The 15,767-nt window shown below is 35.9% G+C and overlaps 1 protein-coding gene and 1 long non-coding RNA gene across 6 annotated transcripts; one reads left to right on the top strand and one right to left on the bottom strand.

The window, feature by feature from the left end:
• Positions 1-481: 481 nt before the first annotated feature.
• On the top strand, positions 482-15,218 carry LOC117243526. 4 transcript variants are annotated; one of them, XM_033511094.1, is made up of 19 exons: positions 482-1,076; positions 3,618-3,739; positions 4,304-4,389; positions 4,960-5,221; positions 5,545-5,674; positions 5,764-5,915; positions 6,131-6,406; positions 6,850-7,161; positions 7,530-7,625; positions 7,843-8,698; positions 9,315-9,883; positions 10,473-10,651; positions 11,003-11,151; positions 11,612-11,758; positions 11,834-11,923; positions 12,903-13,272; positions 13,892-14,061; positions 14,147-14,290; positions 14,897-15,218. In XM_033511094.1, the coding sequence occupies exons 2-19, from the start codon at positions 3,667-3,669 to the stop codon at positions 15,099-15,101; spliced, it is 4,266 nt and encodes a 1,421-aa protein (XP_033366985.1). In that variant the 5' UTR covers positions 482-1,076; positions 3,618-3,666; the 3' UTR covers positions 15,102-15,218. The 4 variants fall into 4 exon arrangements, with proteins under 4 accessions (XP_033366985.1, XP_033366988.1, XP_033366986.1 ...); XM_033511095.1 differs by having other exon boundaries at positions 483-1,076; positions 11,003-11,142; XM_033511096.1 differs by having other exon boundaries at positions 483-1,076; positions 6,862-7,161.
• LOC117243531 lies at positions 10,557-12,752 on the bottom strand. 2 transcript variants are annotated; one of them, XR_004495471.1, is made up of 4 exons: positions 12,578-12,752; positions 11,889-12,515; positions 11,086-11,782; positions 10,557-10,695 (listed from the first exon to the last, which is right to left on the bottom strand). It is a non-coding gene; the product is annotated as an uncharacterized LOC117243531 (long non-coding RNA). The 2 variants fall into 2 exon arrangements; XR_004495470.1 differs by having other exon boundaries at positions 11,086-12,515.
• Positions 15,219-15,767: the final 549 nt, after the last annotated feature.

A 15,767-nucleotide genomic window follows, 5' to 3' on the forward strand; every position in this document is an offset into this window, starting at 1 on the left:
TAAATACTACAACCGGCAGTACCTCAAAAGAATCTTTCTCTATTCACTAGCGACCAACAAAATCAATTAAAATTACCACGATCACCCCAAACCGATCTTGAAAAGGAAAACAAATTACTTTCTTTGTGCTCCAGAAATTTAAATAAAAATGAAATCTGCCTAAAAATAGCCAAGCAATAAAGAACAAACGAGTCGACAGATCACGAAGACCACCTGTGCCAGCTCGTTGTTCATTCTAGTTGACCTCAGGTGGAAATCTCTAATCCATGATTCCGCTACGAACGACCGGCCGATCGTCCATCGGCACAATCAACCCAGCACGGCATTGCGTCGCTCTACTGCATCGATTCTCAAACGACTAACACCACCAGTCCCTAGGGGGTCGTCCACAAAATTTAAACACCTCTATAAACACGTGAATTTCAAACTCGATGCCTAAAAGAGAACCATAAACTTTCTTCTCCAATAAAAGACAAAATAATTGTCCATCCCCTAAAATCTATCTTGTAATTCGTAGAGAAAGTTCTTAACTGAAGACGAACGTAGAACCAAAGGTGTTATTTCGTACGATGAGGACGCGTTGAAGCTTGAGAACCCACGGTCGTGGTGTTTACACGCACGTCGAACGTTTTCCCGGATGGCCCCACGGAAACCGGACACAATGGAGTTGCTTCCGGTGAGCACAAGGCCAGAAATCGGACGTGGGGATCCCACCGCGCCTGTGTACCACCGGTATATGTTATCTCTCCTCCGCGTTCTGCCCCCTATGGCTCGTCTATCCGAGAATCATTCATCGAAACAATTCTTCCAGCACCGTCACTTCCCCTCCCGACCCCCCGATCGGTCAGGTGTTATCCATTATTTCCACGGTTTGCACCGATTTTGACCGTCAGTTTGATTACAGGTGCCATTCGCGTTGGATGGACGGTTCTAGTGCATCTTATCGCGTTTTGGCGTTTTGAAGTTGCTCGTAGATTAGAGACGGTGTGGAGTCTCTGGAGAAGAGGAGGAAATCTCGCGCGACTCGGTTTGCTCTCGAAGTGGACAGACACGTGAACAATTTGTTGTTATTTCAGGTAAGTATAGTTGGTACGATTTAATGGAGAGTCGCGAATTACTTCAGTTTGAGGAAGAGGGAAATAGTTAGGTTTATTGAATTTATCGAGATCCGAAGCTTGTACGTAGTTTCATAGCATTTTTCAACTGAAGAGAGTTTTAGTTGGAAAGTTGGAGCTAAAATTTTAATTAAAAAAGGAGATTCGATAATGTTTGCTACTTCGTATTCGAGTTTACTACTTCGTACTAAACTTCGTATTCGTACTTAGCTTTTTGCAACTTTTTTGGACTGGGAAACGCGAATGTTCTGGTTAAAAAGTTGGAGTTAACATTTTAGTTAGAAGGAGAGATTCGGCGACGTTTATTGGATTTTTAAATGTAAAAATTGTATTCCTATGGAACTTCCGTCCCTAATTTTTAGAAAAGAGAAACGAAATAATTTTATCTAAAAAGTTCAACTTTGTCATATAAAAAAATTAATTTTTCTCGTATTAAAAAGAAGAGAGTATTCTACATATATTGCAACTTTGATATAATCCCGATTAAATAACGTATACGAAAGATCGTTATTGAGGTTCGTATACAAAAGATTTCCACAAAATTTCTGCTTACATCAAACAGTTAAATTAAAACAATTACCACACAAAGACTAACTGAATAATACATATAACAAGACTAACAAAGATAAATTATAATATCCTGCATCCTACGTACACTAATATCACATAATTGAAGAATATGAAAATTGTTTGAAGCGCGCAACAATGCTATCCACGTATCATCTATTATCCAAGAGATTGCGATAAAATCTTGATTTAGCCGTTCATAGCAACGTTCCTTTAAAAATGTGTAATTCTAGGATGCAACAATCTTTTATTTTTAAGAAGGTATACATTCACGTAGAATTTGGAACAGAATTAGTGTCTCCTTTATATGATATTTTAATGTCTTACTAATTTATCAAACTTTTAATACATTCCATTTAAAACTTGTATCATATGTAGTGAGAAAGTCATATACGTTTGTTAAAACAGGAACACGACTGGACGAAATTCAATGATGATAATAATCACGATACACTAATTCAACGTAGTATTATAATATTATTATTATAATTAAACAATGTAATTGATGATTCGAATGACCCGTATCTATAATTTTCTCTCGTCGACGGTAACGTTAATTACTAGACAAGCATCCATCCTCTTTGGACAGAGAACTATAATTATGGAGGCGATAAACCATGAGATAATTAATAAGCACCGTTTCTCCGCAATACGTGAGCAAAGTTTGCAACTAATGGACAAGCACGTGTATCACAATTGACAATTTGCAAATTAAGTCCTTTATAAAAGATAGGAATAACATAACTTTGATTACACAGTATCAATTGATTATAACAATATTGCACGTTATTGAGGATATATCAAATAATATATTATTCTTTGCTCCATTATTTTACATAGGATAAGTGTTGGTTGTTTCATGAATAATTCTCAAGGCATCATCCCTTAAAATTAGACTCAACTCTTTGAAGTCTCCGTTTCTTTTTTGCTTGCTGTATAGACAAACAAAATTTCTTAAAAATCCTTAATATGAATAATATCGAAGTTAAATAAATATAAACTATCCCAATTAATTTTCAATAATATAAATAAATATTAATAATGTATTGTGAGTAAATACATGTATATACTCAAAAATACAATAATAATTCATATTTCTACTAATATAATTAACCATAAATAAGAACTTGAAAGCTAAATAAATTGCAGAGGCTACTGAAAACATCCAAATACCATTTCCCATCCAAGAAACCCTACAATATTCAAACTCCCCAGCGACCAAACATTATTTTCTAATACGGCATCTCCCTTACGGTTTGAATGTAAATTTAATCCCTGCGACACGTGCCACTCTAAGTTTCTTATCATATACAAAAGCATTCTTTCATTTTTTAACATCGGTACGATATGACAAAAGCGAATCGCTGAATTTCTCATGAAACATATTAATGTAAAAGATCCTGATCTCATGAGAAAGTAACTTCGTAACATGGGGCGTGATAAAGAAGACGCGTTTCAGTCTAGTGGACGGTTTCGATATATTCAAAGTGCGTAGAGACAGTGGAAGGTTTTTATGGAATTCCTGAGCTGCACTCACCCTGAACACATCTACATGCTCGCACCTTCGTCAACCTTTTCTCTGACGATTCGCGTGCACGTACACGCGGCGAAGGACCAGCACACGCCCGTAAACCCAACGAACCGTGCTTCCAACTTTCAAGCATTACATTATTAGTTGCTCAGTATCTTTTCCATTACTCTCATACATGAATTATTTCTGAAAAAAAATGGAAATATATTAGTTATATGCACTTGTAAAAAATTTAAGAAAGCAAGGATGTACAAAATGTTGTATTTTGAACTCGTATTCACGAGGATATAAATTTGCATAAAAATCGACGATTTAGTTACATGAAATTTTGAAGGTCTACAGGCTTTAGAAACGAAAATCTTCTAGCTTATATTCCAGAATATTTCTAACTGGCATGATTTCAGAATTTCGTCACTGTGATGACTACTTGATACCAAACCCTGGTACCTAAAAATGAAGAAAACCAACATATCCAGTCTACTGCAATCCATCTCTGTTCTAGCTACCCTGAGAGTGGTCGTTAACGGTAAGTTGCAACCCTCTAGCTCGATTATTCAATTACTTTCTAAAACAATCGTCTTACAAAAATTGAAAGGAAAGAATTTCCTTCATTTCAAGTTCATTTATAAATTCTTCTATTAAACTAATAGAAGAGTTTCAGATAGAAAAGACACGTGAAAAGGGAAAATATCATAAGACGAAAAATGTAATGCGCGCAACTGGTGTGCCCTAAAAAAACATTTCGTTTGCACATCTCTGGCTCATACTCTAAAATTAATGATGGAACGCGGTGTAAAAGAATGACGTCACTTGCTCGATTGCGAAATTGGGTTTCGTCCCATTGTACCGTCATACGTACCACTTATGACACAAAAAAAAAGATATACGTGAACGATAAAATCATATCGTTCTGACGGTCGTCGCTCGCTCGCAAAGGAAGTAACCTGATTTTTACCAGGCGAACAGGAAATAATAATATCTATTTGCGAGAAAATAGCGACGAATAAAAGGAAAGAGTATAAAAAATGCCAGCCATTGAATGCATTCGTGAGCGAACGATAACGAAAAAACCGGTGTGCTGTGTTTTCAGGGCAAACAACGTGTAATGGCGGCTTGGGTCGAGTCGTTTACGAGAGACTTCCGGACCAACAGCTTCAGGGCTTCGACGACGATGTGGTATAAAACGTTTCGCGAAATATTTACCTATCTCTCTGGCTTGCGTGGTCGGTTTTCAAATATTCAGTCGACTTCTAGGAAACTGTTCTGAAATCTTAAAACCTGATTCTCTGATAATAGAATGTTAAATCTGACGAGAATAGGAAGATTTGAGATTAGGGGGCTGATTTACTGTAACATTGGAAAGTATAATCCGTACTTGAAATGGTTTTATCAAGAAATCAATTGAAGTAAATCTTTTATTATAATTTTTTTTTTAATAATTGATATATTATTCAATCATTAAATATAGGCGAAATTTCTTGCTACTAAATATGAAACTCGTTCGAGAGAGTGAAATGAAGCAATTAGAAAAGATATTTTCCTGAGAAGGAAGATTTAAGATTTCATATTCGCCCCAGGAAAAAAATAAGTCTATGCTTACATTTCTAAACCAATGTTTTCCTAAAATAGATTGTTTTAAAGCTGTATTTTTATAAAAGCAGTAACATAAATATTAAAAAAATTTGTATACTATTAACATTAATATTTTAATAATATTCTAATTTTAATCTTGCTAATTTATCATAGGTACGAGACTCTGCACCACCTTTTAGAGTCTTGGAAAAATGTCAGGAATTATGTCTACGAGATAGAACGGCGACGAACAATTTAGTTCGCGCTTGCACGAGCTTCGATTTCCAACCTGGCAGCAGAATAGCTTCTTTCAGCGGGGCTGCAGAATATGAAGAAAGCACTTGCTATTTAACGAGGGAACAGGCGCAGCCAGAAGGAATTGGAAATCTAATGCTGGTGCCAAACAGCGTCCATTTCACGGAAGTTTGTCTTGGCTGTGAGTGTATTTCAGTATTTTCCCAATACTGCTCAAACGTTCCAGAAAAATTCTTTAAATTTCTATGCTTTCTTTTCTCCTGTCATACGTATCCTATAATTCATAAAGTATTAACCATTCTGCGATAATTTCTCATAAAATTTCTGAAAATAATCCCTAAAAAAGGAATTAGTATAAAGATATTCTACTTATTTTAAGAATAATATTCTGTATTTCAAGGACAAATTCACTGTTTGTTTTTAGTTTCTGTATTTTAAAAAATTACTTTTGCGTACTCTTTATCTGGTGATTAAGAGTTTTAATGATTATATTTTTCTGTGAAGCCGATAGGATCGAAAGAGAATGTCCAAATCGGCGTTATGTTTTCGAGAGACATCCCAGGAAGAAACTAAAATTACCACTGACAGATATCAAGGAAGTTAGCGCGGCGAATAGAACAGACTGCGAGGATAGGTATTATAGAATTTTTAAAAAATGCAGATTAGATTAGATTTCTAATTGCAAATATCTCATGGATAAAAATTTTCCGTGATATTTTGAAGATGTTTGAACGAGTTCAGTTTCATTTGTCGATCCGCTACGTATGACACTGCTCTAAGAAGCTGTGCTCTGAGTCGTTTCACCAGAAGAACGCATCCTGAATTATTGGAAGACGATCCAAATTCCGATTATCTGGAAAACACTTGTCTCAATGGTACTCACTACCAATTTTCTCTTAAAATTTAACGAATAATAACGAATTATATTTTTAATATCGATTTCTCAAATTAATAATCCCATAGAAAAATATTTAAATTACCCAAATATTGAATTACCTGTGTTAGAACTGAATTTTAGAATTGTTAAAAACTAAGTTTCTATAGTTTATTATTTACTGACTGAACGAATTCAAATTTGTTGATTCAACAGCAGAACGTCGTTGCGATGGATTAGCTGTGTTCGTCAAAGAAGAAAACAAGCGTCTTCGAGGGCCATTCGAAGTCGACATCTACACGAATCTTACCTTAGACGAGTGTCAAGCCCTTTGTTTGAGAGCTGAGAAATATTTCTGTCGAAGCGTAGAATTCGACGAGCAAACACGGCAATGCATTATTTCAGAAGAAGATTCTGTCTCTCAGAAGGACGATATCGGTATAAGTAGCAGCCCCAGCCATCATTTTTACGATTTGGTTTGTTTAGACAATCGTAAGTACATTATACCTACCGTCAATAACTTCATCTACTATATATCGCTAATTGTTCACAAAAGTATCAATTTCTTAATTATCTTCACAGTAGAAGATAACTACACTATCTTAAGTTAGAAATTTAAGAAATCGTCCACTCTACGTGATTCCAGATTAATTATTATTTAGAATATTCTTTCCTAAACTAGTATTAATTGATTTCTGATTGTGATACTATCCAAATACTCAAATTGTTGAAACTATTGATTAATAATTCATTACGTCATTAAAAAGTATACGTTGTTAAAAAATTAGATATTAATCATTACTCATGATTGAAACGAAGAACTTTTCTAAAAGATGAAGGTATCTGACTTCTTCGAAATCGTAAGGGCCGGATAACAGTGAAACGATCAATTGGTACTTTACAATACTTTATCAATACCCACTTACGAAGCGTAGATCCGTCCATAGCACGCGGTTCCGAATACCCGGACAGCAGCTCCACGTCGCACCTTTTTTCCGATGGACGACGACCAGATACAGCGTTCCAGCGTTATCGAAACTCTCGTTTGAGCGGTGAATTTCACTCTGAGATAACAGGTCGTAGCCTGAGCGAATGCCTTGACGAGTGTCTTCGACAGACCAGTTTCCAATGCAGGAGCGCCGTGTATTCTGAACATTATCATACCTGTCGATTGAGTCGATTCAATCAACGTGATGGACACAGGATCATCTACGATGCAGACTACGATTATTACGAGAATCTTATGCGTGAGTGACAAATATCTTAAAGGTGTATAGATATATCGCTTATAATCGAATCGATGACATCGGAAACAACATTGTTTTAAGAAATTCTTAAAGCAATTGATGTTGGGTTGGCTCTCAGTATCGAACTTCTTCCTCGTTTTCGTGCTTTCAAACGTTCCTGAACTTTCCAAGATTTGAAGTAGAAAATTAAGCCGGTTGTGATCCTTTTTATAATGCTACAAATCATAATGTGAATTATTATTTCGATCTCTTTTGAACAATTCTAGAAATTCTTAAATTTGCTGTATACGAACAGTGAATAAAAGTCTAAGAAACTTGTTATATTTATTTATATACCTGTGTTAAAATGTCAACTATTATATAAACAGACCAATATTTGGATGGGGACCGGGATAATCCAGGCTACAGACCAGACCCCCTAGGACAGGATACCAATTTCGGCCGGCCTTCTCTGGGAAGACCTGGTAAACTAACAACACCTTCGATAATCTATTACTGTAAACTCAATCCTCTTTTTTGTCATATTTCTTATATATTACAAATATTAAAATTAGCTCACCTTGGCATCTCCCAAATTTATCAAATTCAATAAACGATACATAACTCTAACAACTAAAAATTACCACCAAGCATAAAACGAATATGCTTTTTGAAACAAGTAAATTTCAAATTTCCACACAGGTTATCCAGAGGACTACGACAAGGGGTACAGCAGCAGCGTGAAACCAGATCGGTATCCAGATCGTTACCCAGACCGCCACACAGATCGCTATCCAGATCGATATCCAGATCGCTATCCAGACCGTTACCCTGATCGATACCCAGATCGATATCCCGAAAAATATCCTGATAAATATCCAGATCGTTACCCCGATAAATACCCGGACCGTTACCCCGATAAATTCCCAGACCGTTACCCCGATAAATTCCCAGACCGTTACCCCGATAAATTCCCAGACCGTTACCCCGATAAATATCCAGAACGTTACCCTGATAAATACCCCGACAAATATCCAGATCGTTATCCTGATCGTTATCCAGCTGATAAATATCCCGAAAGGTATCCTTTGAATGGACAATATCCAATTGGGGCAGCAGGGGATACGTTTCCTGATCCTATAGATCGATATCCAATCAGTGATCGATTTCCAACGAGCGATCGTTACCCTGTTAGTGATCGTTATCCAATGGTAGATCGGTACCCATCTTCGGATAGGTATCCAATATCTGATCGATTTCCAAGCAGAGGTGGTGATCGCCGTCCTACTCATCCTGATCGATATCCTATTCCAGACACTGGAATAGACAGATATCCAACAAGTGGTAGTAGATACCCTACTGGAATTGGTAATCGATACCCAATATCTCCAAGTCGTTATCCTAGCGATAGCGATCGGTACCCCAATAGTATAGACCGTTATCCTATTCCCGAGGATCCTCTGGATCGGTATCCATCCGGTTTGGCAGGTGGCAGACCTCACGTCGATCGGTATCCTATCAGTGAAAGGTATCCCGAAAAGGATCTTTATCCTAATCGGTAAGTTGAAGAGAAAGATATTGATGAGCTTTCAAAAATACATTTCGATATTTTTATGACTCTTCCTTCAAAGATTCGGTAATCGATATAAAATTTCATTAAAAAATATTTAAGCAACAACAGTCTTTCTCGGTGTTACATTTCGAGTAGAATAAAAATTTGTATTTCCTTCACTAAATGGTACTATGTAGTTGCTATGAAAAGTATATACGCAACACTGACGTACTAATTAATTAGATCCAAGTAATTAAACATTTAACTCGACGAAAAAGGCATAGCATTGAAAAATAAGGGCTCGTATAAATACTTTCTGTAGCAACTGTAAGTTGATAATCAAATGAAAATTGATCGGCTCATTAACTTAATTAATACAGCATTGATTTAATTAAAGATATTGCATATAAAATTTCATTTCAAGAGACATTACAAACATTACAAATGATTTATTATTCATATGTTATATACTCCTTACCATTTATAATATTCAATCTCTCTCAGAAACCTACATTTAAATAATCATATTTAATTTACCAAATGCCCGGCTGGACAAATTGTAAAGTACAAATTAAAAAAAAGAAAAAATAAATAAATAATCATATTTTTCCTCCATTCTCAGATTCCCACCATCGTCGCATGGAGGATACTCTCCAACATACCCCGTTGACGACATCTACGGTCCTCAGTCTCATGCAGACCGGAACCACTATGGCGTAGGAGGACCCAGTCGTCCCTTAGGCTATGGTGGTTATAACAACGACGGCGCAATAATCGGTGGCGGTTACATAGGCGAAGGTGGAGTGTACAATTCGCGACCTTTCGGTACCAGCGGTGGCCCAATTATCGGTCGACCGCCTCTGGTGTCCAGATGCGACGAACAAGACAACTTCCGACAAGTAGGACCTCATACTAGGGTCCGTAAGCCATTCGTCAGACGATATACGACAGCTTCCTCGTTGGCTCAATGTGAAAGAGAATGTGCCGACGCTAGAGACTTCGTGTGCAGATCATTCAATTATCGTCCCTACGCCGCACCCTATGGAGCAGAACGGGACAACTGCGAGTTGAGCGATCGTGACTCCAGGGACATGGACATGGGCAATCCCGTGTACTATGACACTGGCTCCGATTACGACTTTTATGAAAGGAATAACGGCAGACAGGGAGCTGATGCAGAGTGTCTCGACGGTAAGCGTCGTAGAAGACCTTGGACGTCATCTACATGGGTCACATGGAGAAACCTTTACGCTGCCGGTCCATATTACAACCGTTACTGATGCAAATTTCAATTATTGTATTAGACATTGTCATCTGGACTGAGTTTAGTAAAATAAACCGTCTGATTTTCCGAAATCTTTTTTTTTTACTTTTTGTTTGGTCACATCCGATGATGTCGATTATTCCTCTGGTTTCTAACGATGTGGAAGGGTGTTGGATTTTGTTTCTTATTTGACTGGCTGAAAATCATAGTGGTGTAGATCGGTTCGTTGTTATTTTTCATGAAACGATATTTTACGTTTATCATCGTAAGAAATTCATTATATATCTCCAAGTTAAGAGAATGTATCTATGACAGAGAGTTCAGTTATAATTTAGTCGAAGGGATGATACTTGTAAGAACCGAAACATTTCACTAAATTTAAATTCTAAAGATCTTGACTCACATTGTTGTGATTTTCAGTCCATCATTTAATTTTCTGTTTGGTTTGGGTATTTACCCGATTTGTTAAATGAAAGTTAATAGAGAGCAAGTAAATTGTGTTTCTGGTCATTCTAGTGAGTCAAGTGTGTAGCGAAGACGGAATGGAATTTACTTTAAGGACACCGGAAGGATTCATTGGTCGGATTTACACTTACGGCTATTACGATCGCTGCTTCTTCCGCGGAAACGGGGGAACCGTAAATGTTCTTCGAATCAGTGGTCCCCAGGGTTACCCCGAATGTGGCACTCAAAGAGTAAGAAAATTATTTCGTCGCTGCTCGAGAACACCACAGGATTTCTGAAAGCACGTTAAATATTAATTCCGAAGAAATTAAACGATTTTCCAAAAATTTTATTTTTGTCTGAGATCTTGAACTGATCTATTTTAAGATCCTTCATTAAAGAGCTAAACTTAAAATTTTAAGATGAGATCTAAGGCTAAAATTTAAAAAAGATCTAGTAAATTCATCGTCAAAATTTACCGATAGTCTTCTGTATAAAAGCTTTTTAAGTAAAATAATTTAGAAATAACAATGGTACTTTTAATGAATGTTTCATAAAAAATTGGTTCACAATTAGTGATTACATTCGACAAACGATTGCAGTACGGCGACACGATGACAAACATCGTCGTGGTACAGTTCTCGGACTACGTGCAAACAGGAAGGGACAAACGCTTCAATCTCACTTGTCTATTTCGAGGCCCTGGCGAAGCTGTCGTCACATCCGGCTACATCGGTGCCGGGTATGCCAGGTCATATCGATTGAGAGACCGTGCCTTGCACCCGGTGCACTTAATTAAATAGTCCGATCCGTCATCCAGTATAGAATGCAGAATATGTTGCATTCAGTTAAACATGGATCCTGGTGCAAGCACACTCGATAAATTTATTTTAATATTGTTCGAGTTCCATCGTTAAAAATCTCCTGATTCTATGATTCTAAATCTTGAATATACCTCGTAGAAAGTTGCAAAGAGACACTTGTTGATCTGTTTCACTTGAGATGGATGAAACTGATAATTTAAAGGAAGATTATTAATGTCGGTGTGCTGACAAGTTAATTTTGAATAAGGAAGAAAAACAATTTTTTTTGTTTTCATGTGAAACGAGATATTAAAGTGTCTACTTTTTTTATGTTTCTTATATTTCAAAAAAATCAATATATACTTTTATTTCGATTATGCTAATAAAATTCGCATTTATGTTGTGTAGATCAGGGTCTCCGATTCCGATCGAGTACCTTCCAGCAGAAAATACCCTAAGTTCTCGAGTACGTTTACTGATCCTGTATCAAGGCAGACCTACAACGACCATAGCTGTTGGCGATCCACTCACTTTTAGGCTAGAAGCTCAGGATGGGTATGTGACACGAACATTATTCATCTAAAAAGAACTGTGATTTATGTTGTAATATTTTGTTAATGTTTTTTATAGGTACAATTATGTAACTGATATCTTTGCTACCAACGTCATAGCAAGAGATCCTTACTCTGGAAGAAGCGTTCAGCTCATAGACAGATACGGGTAAACGTTGCATTCATTATTACAATTTTTATTTATTAATGAGTAAGGTGTGATCTGAAAATTCGACATAGCTTTATTCTTCTCATACTTTTTGAAAGAATCAAATAATTTTTAATAAGTTTTTCAATAAAATGGTAGTAATTATGATAAAATTGAATCTTCGTTATTAAAATAACAAAGAAAGATATTCTACCTTGTATCCAGCGTAAGAAAAGAACTTGATTGGCCTAGTAACAACAGGAGCAATCAACGTAATGGATCTTTGTTGTTCACTTCTACAGGGTGCTTTCGGTTTCAATGGACAAACGACAAAAGTACTATACATATAAAACACTCAAGATAAAATCATTATGATTTGTGAAATTAGAGATACACAATATTTTCATTTCTTTATAGATTGCACAGATTTATGCATTACAATATATATTTGTCCTTTATCGATTTTCAATATTCGTTTCAATATTTCTCTAGCTTATCATCTAATTTATTAAATTAAATTCTTCAGCTTTCCTAATCTGTATGGAATATGTACATCAAATATCTGATTCATTTAAATCTACCTGATTCACGTAATTCACTTATACCATCTAATCTACCTAATTTACATAATCCATTAGTCCTGATCTTTAAGCCAAAATTACCTGATCGTCCGACCTATTTACCTGATCTATTTAACCCACATACACTCAAATTTTTCTACGATGTTTTTCGAAATGAAATTTTTCAAAAGTATAATTTTATGGACTATAAACGCTAGTACAAAAATAAGAATCTTTTACGGTCGCCAAGTGAGAATCGTAGTAGCGAATGGGTTGAGTAGCTGATCACTGGTATATGTATGCCAGAGTTAATCCACCTGAGGAACTTAATTAATTTACTTATTATCTATACTCGTCAGTACTACCACACACAATATAGAAACAAAAAATTTCTAGAAAATAAATTTTTGTACAATACCAATGTAATCTGTTGAAAACAGCTGTCCAGTGGACAACTACGTATTCCCTGGCTTGGATCGTTTGAGGGATGGTGACAGCCTCGAAGCACGTTTCAACGCTTTCAAAATTCCCGAGTCTAATTTTTTGGTGTTTGAAGCAACCGTACGAACATGTCGAGACGGTTGTCAGCCAGCTTACTGTTCCGGTGGTACCGGAAGGAGCGAGCCATCCTTTGGAAGGCGCAGGAGAGACGTGTCAGAGAACGACACGATTGTAGAAGAAAATGAAATAAGCACGATAACGGAAAGTAATATAAACGATACATCTCCCATGTTGAATTCGACAGTGGTTGAAGACAGCAACGACGCAGAAGAAGAGGAGGAAGAGGAACACGTGAGAGAAATGATCGAGGTAGACCTGAAAAGGATGAAATTTATTATTTACAGGATCTATACACAGTACAGGATATATTAAGTAGAGGATCTATAATTTTTATATTACTGTGCTATCAGTATTCTTTAATTTTTTTTTGTTTAAACTGATCTTGTTTAAATTTCTATTAATAACTAAGTGAACTAAATTTTATTTTTTTAAGCTTCCATATGTATAACTGGATACTTCGAGTTCTTGATCTTCGCATAAACTAAATTATAAATACTCTTTAAATTTTGAAACAATTCATTGAGACAATCAGAAGCATGCGAACAAAATCATTCTTGAATTTACTAATGAATTAATTGAACCAAATCTTATTCTCTAATCTTGTCATTTAATTAAATTTCACTCAAATCGTGACTTCATTGTCATATGAATTAAACATTTCATTATTCATGAATTAAACATTAATCATTTTATAAACTTCGATACGTACGACTTGATACCACATTAAATTTTGATAAAAATTATTGAAAGCTTCAAAAAAATACGTATGCTTTCTCTTTTCTTTTTACATTGGAAAACAGATTATCACATTTAGTAAACAAAAGTGTCTTCAAGACAAGCTAAAATGTTACGTCTGACCGAGTTACAGGTTTTGGACTCGAGGATGGATATCGACGAGGAGACTATGGTCGAGAGACAAACTACCATTATGGAGAACGTCTGCATAACTCCTAACGAGTATTATGGACTTGTGACAGCAGTTGCGGTGCTCGTAGTACTCCTGGCATCCGTGGTTTTGTTATCCATGTTAATTTACAGGTATATTATCGACTTTGTATTGATTCAGATACATGTTTAATTAGCATGTTTACAAAAGCAAATCGATTCGCGTACATTGTTTCAGAAAATACGCTTACGCAGTGATTACGAAGAACCGCAGAGTCGACAAAGCGTGTAATCGAAGCAGTCATTCGGACGACGCTTATAGCAGTCGTGCAAATAACTTCTCTTTCTTGAGAACAGGTCTTCAGAAACCCTTCCAGTCTACGTACGTAATTTATCTGACGTTTATTTGCTAATTAGTTTCAATCTCATACAGTTCTCGAAAATATCTTGTTTCAACTAGAATAAAATTTAAGACTATATTAATTAGAAAATTAAAAATTCGTCTAGATTTTCCAGCTCGTGCAATATTTTCTTTTTCATTATCTTATCGCTAGATATAAATAGATTGTACTAAATCCTTGCGATAATCTTGGAAGCGTTAATAAATTCAAGAATAATGCGGATAAGAAAATATTACACACGAACGTGGAATAAAAAAAATATACAGAAATGAATAAACATAACAGTTGACCTATAAAATATTGATTAATGGTATGCAAGTATAAACAATTTTCAAAAATAGAATCTTTAAAGACCATCGTCTGTCAGACAGAATTGAAACAGCAGTTCAATATATCATTCTAAAAATTCGTCTCTAAAATTACATCCATACGTTCCACTACAGCTTGTATAACTAAGAATCATTCAAAAATACATACAGACGTCATATTTGACGAATGGCTTAATGCTTTTAACGCTTTTAACGTGACTCTTGATTTATTCTCGGATTTATTACCTGAAGTTGGTGTACCATTTGTTGGATATACAGGTCGATCTCCAGATCGATGAGTAACGTGATCGGTCAACGCATGAGCTCGTCATCGACCGCTCTGGAGGGTGCTGTGGGACTATCGTCCAGCAGAAGAACCGGCTTCGACCCGAGCGAGCCGATCTACACCGATCCATCACTGTTCGAAGTTGCTCGTTGCTCGTCGCCAAAACCTACCCTCGATGATAACTTTCATCTCATGTGAAGATCAGATTTCGTTAAGTCTTCCTTCTCGAAACGCGTATACTTATCGTTAGTCCAACACTTAAGACTCGAAAACAGAAAAATAAAAACATATGAACAGGTTTTTAATATACGATGATCAGAGAAATATATCTTTAATATAACATTTTAAAATAATTTGTATTAAAATTGCATGATTCATTAATAGAGTTTGATCTCAATGATATAACGTTCCAATAATTTGGTTTCTAGATGATTCGTAGGCGTCGTAGGTTTTATCTTAGAAACACCTTCTAGATTTCTCTTTACTTTAATGTTTCTTCTTCTTCCTCTTTTCTGTTCTCTCCCGTAACTTCAAACACAGCTAGTCAAATTCACTGACCACTGCCAGCTGCGACTGCCATGTCGATAAACTGACATATATACTTTCACTGGTTTAGTAGAAGTGTGAACAGTTTATCAAGAATATTATTTAAACTATTCTTTCATAGAGACACGTACTATGAATATGTATGGACTCGTTAGTTTTCTGAAGAACGCGGTATCTATTTGTAACTATGTAGTAGTATTTTCTTTAAAAGCTAGGTAAAAGAATTTATCTTGGAATAAAAATATATTAAGTTAGCAGTCATAAAAAGTGTCTAAAATGCAATTTCTACAACCTGTTACAAAATAAAGCGCCAACTTT

The sequence above is a fragment of the Bombus vosnesenskii genome, unplaced genomic scaffold (assembly GCF_011952255.1).
Source record: "Bombus vosnesenskii isolate JDL3184/JDL3185 unplaced genomic scaffold, Bvos_JDL3184-5_v1.1 scf7180000013266, whole genome shotgun sequence".
NCBI classification, from domain to species: domain Eukaryota; kingdom Metazoa; phylum Arthropoda; class Insecta; order Hymenoptera; family Apidae; genus Bombus; species Bombus vosnesenskii.